The 9,177-nt window shown below is 37.6% G+C and overlaps 1 protein-coding gene and 1 pseudogene across 1 annotated transcript; both read right to left on the reverse strand.

Moving 5' to 3' along the window:
* The window catches only part of LOC147910737 (uncharacterized), a 4,559-nt pseudogene extending 424 nt beyond the window's left edge, over nt 1–4,135 (reverse strand).
* Nucleotides 4,136–4,191: 56 nt separating this feature from the next.
* LOC105145867 (uncharacterized) lies at nt 4,192–8,958 on the reverse strand. The gene is made up of 2 exons (XM_011055757.2): nt 8,868–8,958; nt 4,192–8,773 (listed from the first exon to the last, which is right to left on the reverse strand). Exon 2 carries the CDS (start codon nt 8,034–8,036, stop codon nt 7,299–7,301), a length of 738 nt encoding a protein of 245 aa, XP_011054059.2. The 5' UTR covers nt 8,037–8,773; nt 8,868–8,958; the 3' UTR covers nt 4,192–7,298.
* Nucleotides 8,959–9,177: the final 219 nt, after the last annotated feature.

Raw genomic sequence — 9,177 nt, forward strand, 5'->3', positions numbered from 1 at the left:
ACAACGGCTTTAAAGTGTATTGAGTGCTAGTTCTACTAATGAAAAATGATATATGCAAATTATTACGATAAATATAAAAATTATGTCAGAATTCTACCTTTTAATAGAAGAATGAAGCTCAAAAATTGATAAATGTATATTTGTATATATATGCGTGCATGCATGCGTGCGCGCGTGCGTGCGTGCGTGCGTATACGCGCTTGAATTACGATTAGAACTTTTAGTGGCTAGAAATAAAGTAATGATAAAAGTAATTAGTAAAATCATTACCATTACCTCAAAAATGTAACTGCGTTACCACGAATGTTACTCAGAAGAAAGTATAACGTCGTTATCCATTTGTTATCGAAAAAAGTAAATTGTAATGATAATGACGTTACAAGTAACACATTACTTGCTAATCTTGAAAATTGATAACAAAGTAACAACACATAGATTTTAAAGTTTTTCCTTTATTGAATAATTGGAGGAATAACATTAACTATTAAATTGGTTTATTACATATATTTTCATATATATGTTTCAGTCGATATTCATTTATTACTCTCAATTATTAGTATATTGTATACAGGCTGCATCAAAATCCAGACAAATTTCAATTTAAATTTTCCACTATATTGTGCCTCCGCCAGAGGTTGTTGTTGGTGTCCGAGAAAGTCTGATGCTTCTAGTAAACAATCATATTCTAAAAATTGACCACGAAATGTTGAAATCAAGTACGGAATATAACCGAAGAGCCGTGATCATCGAAGGTCTTCGCGCTGCGCGCTTAGCAACGGAAATAATTCGGTTCTTTGGATTTATGACGTATATTTTGCCATAACATTGTGGCAAAATATATGGCTTTAGAACAGTTCAATGAAGGTTCCAGTATGCCTCCCAGATGTATGCTGCACGCGTTCCTGGGAGTCCCTCATACACAAGGCCAGGTAAGGACACTCGGAGGGGTTTTAGTGGGTGCAAGCCCCACATAACCCCGGGTTTTCCCCCGAGACCCGTGGTATGCGTTAGGCATTTCCCCTCCGTTATCAAAAAAAAAAAAGGTTCCAGTATGCCAGGGAGGAAGAGTCACTCGAAAGAACGCACCGCGAAGACCCCCGACCATTGAAAGGGCTCAAACTCTGATTTTGGATGACTCAGGGCAATCGTTGCGAAAATTAGCATCGATTGTTGGTGTAAACGAGCCAGCAATGCGTCGAAGACCTTTTACATGTCATTTAAAAAATGTGTTTAAAAAGATATATTATTATTATTACATAAAAATATATTTGCGCGAGTAATATTTAAAAATGCTTGCTAAAATATTGTAAAATTGACAATATATGTACGACATCCTCCTCTTCGTTTTCCTCAATATGTCATTAATTTAATAATGTAATTAAATAATTTAACTCCAGAAGATGTTTTAATTTGATTCTAATTTATTTACTTACCTACACTAATATGAATGTTGTTTATGTGTTGAAATTAACTACAGAAATAGATTGATTAATATTTTGATACACATGAAAGTAAGAAGATAATAAAATGTTATTCAACAGGGTTGCCATTGCTCCTTTGACATTTAACAGTGATGAGTTACGGTATCATATATTTCCTGTATAAGCACATTTTTTTGTTATAAAGAGCACAATGAATATATTTATTATAAACTTTAAAACTATTTGTAAATCTCTTATTAATATTAACATGCTTATTATATGACAAAATGTTCACAATTATGATATTCTTCAAAAAAATGTTGCATACAAATATATTTATTGCACCAGGAACATCATATTATAGCAGATGCACCACATATGGAGCAGTGAGATATTTTTTGAATATCCTTTCCAGAGAAAAATCTACTGGAGTTTCGAATTGTGACGGCCTTCGATGTCCCACTCTTAAATCAGGCATATTTAAAAAGATTATGAAATGGAGGAGATAATTGTATGTGCGTTAAAGATTGTAATTTGGCGATATTATTTCTCAAATGTAAATTAATATCATAATTTAATAATATAACGCGATCACTGAATGTTCTTTTCCATAATCTAAATCCATAAATGTTAAATCATTTCCGTATGTCTCTTTTTGGTATAATTAAAATTCGTATACTTTTATCTTTTTTTGCAGATAAATTCTTACAAACTTGCACAATGTCCGCTCCAAGAGTCTAATAACAGCACACTAAAACTTTTAGTAGCGAGTACAAATCAAGACTGAAAATATTGTGTAGTTAATTTGTCGATTTTGATACTGCAATGTAAACATTTGCAGGTATAAACAAATTTCTACGCGTGGTCCAAAATGTCCACTCGCTTCTTTCAGTACCAAATAGAGAAGTAGTAATGCTGTGGGAGTTTTAACTCGAAAACTCCAAGAGGAATGCAGAGCGCGGGGGATTCTTCGGAGGTGGGGATATGATGTCATGCGAAATGGCAATAAGGTATTACAGATTTTGAGGACTGCAGTCACGTATAAGACAACAAAAAACATCACAAAAAAGAGAATATTGCCATGAACAAAAAACAATATAAAAACAAATGATTATAAAACAAAAAGTGTTACAAAAGCTTCGCCGGTATATGCTCCAACCGTTTTTGCGCCAAGATATGGCGTAATGTAATTTTTCCAGAAACAACATTTATTAATTATTTTAAATAGATACGATCAAGTTTCATTTAATCGATTGAGTGCCAACATCTGGCTGTTATCGAAATCGATGACATTGAAACGCAATGTCTTCCATCCTTGATAAAAAAATCTCGATCGTTTATCCTTTTTTTTGGGAGGGGACATGACAATCGAACATGTTTTTGTAATATGTTTCAAGATTGGTAGAAGTGTAAATGTAAGTGAAACTCGATAGAATTGTATTTTCATAAATTTTTATAAGAGGTGGAGCATTTTTTTTTAAGCTTACTTTGAAAATGAGCGCATAATGTTCTACTCTAAAAAGAGGAAGATGAAAATAAATTCAGTCTAGAAATGTGTCAGATTACAGTACGTTGAAATCTATGAGAGTGAACTCGTCTTACTGTTAGTAAATCGTTATCCAAAACATGGATCGAGATTTCAATCAAATGGAGCGCGATCTGTTGAAGCGATCTCAAATTGCTATTTTGAAGGAGTGTTTCGCGTGGATAAAAGAATGCAATGAATTTATTAAACAGCTTACAATTGAAGAATACAATTATATCAAGCGTCCACGACTCTCCATTGGATACAGACAATCTCTAATCGCTACAATCGCACGACTCGAGAGTACAAAGACTCAAGAAAGATTTCTGCATTTTGGTGATGATTATGTGAGTACTAGCAATAACGTGTGACAATAACGTGGAAAGATTTTTTTGTTTGGCGAGAGATCGATGCAGTGTTTGAAAATCGAATTTTAATCAGTGCGGTAATTAACGCAGACTATATCGAGCCGCGACGATTTTTAGAAGACATCAGCAGTGTAGTGCTCGAGCGAGTGCAAGACACAATAAAAAGACACAACTGTATAAAAGTGAACACGATATTTAACGGTGAGTAACCGTTTGCGACGGGTGATAAATGTGCTAATAAAAGTATTAATACTAAAAACTATGAACTCTTTCAAACATCGAACTTGCGTGAGTAGTACGAGCGGCACGTCGAACCCATGTTGGCATCTCTTGAGGAATTTCAAGAATGTGGGTGAGCGTTGTCGCGAATCATGAATCTTACAATAAACATTAATAAGTGTAATCCAATGCGCGTGGGATGTCGCTTTGAAGTGCCGCGAGAGATAATGATAAGCGATGATTAATGTGCGATCGATGAACAAGGCATGCTTTGCGTGATCGATAGTCGCCGCTCTGTATCCAGTCGAAAGAAACGCGGATCGTGAATCTGTACCCACGCTATATGGTGCTGAACTTCCAAAATATAAAATTTCCTATAATGTTAAAAGATGTAACGAAATTCGAACGTCTCAACAACGTGTCCATTAATGTATACGATATCAAGGGAAAGAAAACACTAAATTTCTCCCAATACGACTCACTGACGACAGAAAAGAGAAACATGTTAATTTACTATATTTGCAAGATCCGCGAGACAACAATGTGAGCCATTTCGTGTGGATCAAGAATCTGTCTCGGCTCATGTCTCGCAATTGAGTAAACATCACAGTCAAAAGTATATTTGCGATCGATAAGTATATGATTAATAAAAGCGAAATTCTTTTAAAAAAAATTAACATTATTTATTTTTATTTGTAGCTGTTTACATTATTTTCATTCCAACGAGAGATTGCAGTCACACATGATAGATTGCTGACCGATAAACGACTGCGCTATCTTACTACCGAGCGACGACGACAAGTGGTTGAGTTTTAACAACTATAATAGGAAGAAATGAATTCCATTTGTCGTTTACCCTGATCTAGAATGCATTTCCGAAAACTGATAGCGATCAGGAAACATCTACGCACACGTATCAACATCATCATCAAGTATTTAGCATATGATACTACGTGCACTGTTCATACAACGATTCGCTATTAAAATATCGATTTCGTCGTGATCCGGATTGCGTTTCATGGTTGGTCGAAAAACTGAGAAGTTTAGCACATCGCGTAAAAAAATTTTAGCAGCTAATGTCTCCATGGAAACTTTGTCGAGCGAAGTGGGAGATATTGCGCAGCACGACGCATTGTCACGTGTGCGAAAAGCCTTTCGCGCTAGACGATAATCGAGTAAACAATCAATGCCATTTAATCGGTCATTACAGAGGTCCTGCGCATTCAAATTGCAATTTAAAATAGCAATTTATAAAAAAATAGAAGTCAAAACGTGGTTAAACTTAAAACAATGTGATTAAAAAGGCATACACCACGAACACAAGATGTTAATAGCAAAATATTTGTATTTTAATAGATTATAAAAGAACAAAAACAATGCAATAGTCCGTTTCAGACTTATATCAGGCCATCTTCAGTATTACAAAATTACTATATGTGTTATTATAACTTCCGTACATGTTGAGAACTTAGTTTCGAATAAATTTTATTCTTCGTTATAATAATGAAACAAAAAATTTACGCTCAATTGTAATTATTGTATATTGTATTTTCCAAGAGCTTGACGCTAAGATTATTATAATAAAAAATTTTTAGTCCATAAAAATCATATCAAATACTTCAGATGTCAATTGTCATTTTTTTGTTATAACGGTTAGTCAGACTTATTGAAACACATAATTTCCAGATTCTATTAAATGTGTGTGTGAAATTTATTAACAAAAGCTCTTAAATTGAAATAATAAATTTAACTGTGATACATATATAAATTATGATACCTGTGTTAACAATAAATTGTGAAATTCAAGACTTGGAAAACTGTATTGAAGTAATCAAGAGTCGAAAACACAATATCTAACTCTAGAATAAATAAACATAAAACTAACATTAAAAAAACTAAACAGTCCTCACAATGTGGTCTCACAATATCAACTTGAATATTGTCACAAATCTAATTGAGATAATATTCAGATATTAGATATAGAACCATTCTTTCAAAAGAGACTTATGTCAGAAATGATCTTCAAAAAACAGAATAAATAAACAAAATGACACTGAAAAATTACCAGAAGCAAATTTGCCTTTGTTAAACATTACGTCTTCCACATAATTCTAGAATTTTCCACTCGTAGGACATAAATTATATACAAACCATCTGTCATGATCAGAGTTAGATATTGTGTTTTCGATTCTTGATTACTTCAATACAGTTTTTCAAGTCTTGAATTTCACATTACAACTTATTGTTAACACAGGTATCATAATTTATATATGTATCACAGATAAATTTATTATTTTAATTTAAGAGCTTTTGTTAATAAATTTCACACACATTTAATAGAATCTAGAAATTATGTGTTTCAATAAGTCTGACTAACCGTTGTGACAAAAAAATGACAATTGACATCTGAAGTATTTAACATGATTTTTATGGACTAAAAATTTTTTATAATAATAACCTTAGCGTCAAGCTCTTGGAAAATACAATATAATTACAATATAGTTGAGCGTGAATTTTTTGTTTCATTATTATAATGTGAATAAAATTTATTCGAAACTAAGCGTTCTCAACATGTACGGAAGTTATAATACATATAGTAATACATATAATAATTTTGTACTGAAGATGGCCTGGTATAAGACCGAACCATCTATTGTATTGTTTTTATTCTATTGTAATCTATTAAAATATTGTATTGTTTTTATTCTTTTGTAATCTATTAAAATATAAATATTTTGTTATTAACATCTTGCGCTCGTGGTGTATGCCTTTTTAATCTTACATTATTTTAAATTATAAAAACTCAGATTTTATTCCCATAGTTTTCCACTATTTATCAAGCTATGATTCACATTTTATTATCAAAGAAATACAACATATAAAGACAGTATAGAATTATTACCAATAACAAAGGAAAAATATCATTTAGCGAAATAACATAAAATTGCGATTCATCGATTCTTATAAATTTTTAAGTACCAGTCTCGACAAATCCTCTTAGCATCCTTTCTCAATAAAAATGAATTTCGAATTTTACAACGCGAATTTCAAATTTCCATTACCGCGATTCCAAAATATCATTTGGAAAAGGTGACCGCATTTAATATTCTGTTAATTTAATATTTAATCCTGGCAGTTGGCGGCCCACTTTCGGAGAGAGAACCCGCCCGCCATGCAGAGGTTGCGGAGCTCTACTTGGAGAGCGATAGCGTTGTCCTTTTCATGCGCTCCGGTTACGACATCGTCGACGTAGCAGTCGTATCGTAACGGATCTGCGCCTCGAGGGAAACGCGGTCCGTCGTCATCGGCGAGTTGACTATCGGCGTGATCGGCGGTTGAGCAGTGCACAAGGTCGGCTGGCTCATGATCTGCAGTGCACTGAAGCGAGTGGCGCTGTGCTGAGTTGGTTACTTGGTCGCAACCTCCCGATAAGATCCAGCCGAGCAGTGTCTTTTGAGCGATAGGCGCTTGGGGGCCTCCCTTGCGGAGACCATCCTGGAGAATGATTGAGCATACCTTCGCTCCAAAAGGTAGCTCAATCGAGTCGTTCGCTGCGTAGTCCGGATCAGCCAATTAGAGCCCCTTTAGCTGTGGTCACTCCATTCTGATCCTTGCGTGAGAGCCTTAGTAAAGCGAAAGACGTGGCAGAATAAAGGCTCCGACTTTGAAGTCGGTCCCTGTGGTTAACGAGGTCAGCTTGAGCGTCACCTTTCCCCTGCTGGGTCCGGAGCTTTTGCCGCTGATGCCGATGACTTCGATTGCGGATCAAGAGCGTGGCAAGCGTAGGCGCTGGACCAGAGTCTCGGGGATCAGAGAAATTTCCGAACCTTGGTCGATGAGCCCGCGTGCGGTATGCCGATTGCCGTGACGATCCGCGATGGAAACTCGCGCAGTTGCGAGCAAGATAGCCTTGTGGTCGTTGTCGCGGCGCACTGCCGTCAGTGAGCTGACCTCGTGAGATTTCGGTGAAACGTACGCGTCGTGTAACATTGAGTGGTGACGAGACTTGCACATGGAACACGTCCTCGTCGACTGGCACTTCGCGAATGTATGAGAGCCGAGGCAGTTGAAGCACAGCTTGTGAGCGACGGCCTTGCGGTCGACCGCGGATGTTTTCTTGAATTCTTCACACACCATCACGTGGTGCTTACCCTTGCATAGGACGCATTGAGAAGACTCGGTGTGTTTCTTGACGTGATGCGACTTGGCAGATCGCGACGGATTGTCGGAGACCTTGAGCGATTTTGCTTTGGCGGCTTTGAGAGTTAGCGTTCTCCTTGTGATAAAGTCCAGCAACGTGTCATGGTTTGGCAAGTCCGTGGAATTGCTCACGTGCGATTCCCACTTGAGACGCGTTTTCGGGTCGAAAAGCTCGATGACTAGATGATTCAAAGGGTCGAATCCGTGTGAGTTAATTGGTCTCTCAAGACTTTCTTGGCCGTTCACGACACTGATCGCGGCGTTGTAGACGCGGCTAAGTTCCTCGGCGGTATCGCTTTTCATTTTCGGCACTGAGGTGAACGTGCAAAATTTGGAGCGCGACAACTCCCGTTTATTCTCATAATGCTTGCAGAGCAGCGCCCACGCGCGCGAATAGTTGTCTCCGGTTACGGTCAGCGGGCGTATCAACGCCTTCGCGGGTCCTTCCAAGCAATGCTTTAAATGGTGAAGTCTCTCTACGTTTGAGGATTGTTGCCAACGACAGACAAGAATATATCCCGAAACGATGGCCAGTCTTCAAACGCGCCCGAAAACGATCGGATTTTTAAGCGCGGCAGCGCCGACTTGGTAGAACAATCGGTTCTCGCACTTGGAGGAGCTGTACTAGAATTTTCAGCTTTGAGCTTTGCCAGGTACTCGCTCAGCAGGCCGCGCTGCAGCACGTACGTGTTTTCGGCGGAATCGATGAATTGAGACGTGTTGTACTCACTCTGATCGAAGGCGTCCTTGTAATGAACTTGAATAAGCTTGTGTTGCTTTTCGAATTCCGTCCACATCTGGTCGAGAAGCGCCAAGCGGGTTTCGACAGCGCGGAGGGTGATGTTGGCTGTCCCCAGCTTCCTCAAATTGGTCACTGACCTGGCCATGCGACCGTGGAGGTCACTCTGGGAGGTCAGCAAGGTGGCTATTTCGTCACTCATGATTTCACTTGCGAATTCTTCTCTCTCTACTTTTCTTGATAACGTGTGCACTGGACGCGATGCACTCGACACTGCGGATGCCGGCGAGAATCCGTCTATCTGTCCGAAGAAAACTTCGAGTTATTAATACGAAAAGGGATTTTTCCATACGAATACATTGATTGCGCTGACAAGTTGCAGAATACGCATTTACCATCGTGCGAATCATTCTACAGTTCCTTGACTGGTGACACTGTATCCGAAAGTGATTACGCGCACGCCGTGAATATATCTCTGTTCAAACCTTGAGTGAATACAGCGATCTATATTTAAAAACAGACGTGTTGCTGTTAGCCGACATATTTGAAAATTTTCGCAATAAATGTATTGAAAGTACGGTCTCGACTCTGCGTATTATTATACTTTAAAATTTTACGTGGGACGCTATGCTGAAACATACACGCATAAATTTCAAACTGCTCACTAACATCGATATGGTGATGTTTATTGAGCGCGGTATACGT

Source organism: Acromyrmex echinatior, chromosome 2 (assembly GCF_024713525.1).
Source record: "Acromyrmex echinatior isolate Ae372 chromosome 2, ASM2471352v2, whole genome shotgun sequence".
NCBI classification, from domain to species: domain Eukaryota; kingdom Metazoa; phylum Arthropoda; class Insecta; order Hymenoptera; family Formicidae; genus Acromyrmex; species Acromyrmex echinatior.

Bases quoted from the DNA above. Each gene is read 5' to 3' on its own strand.
- LOC105145867 (XM_011055757.2), bottom strand. From the start codon at position 8,036: ATGAAAAGCGATACCGCCGAGGAACTTAGCCGCGTCTACAACGCCGCG.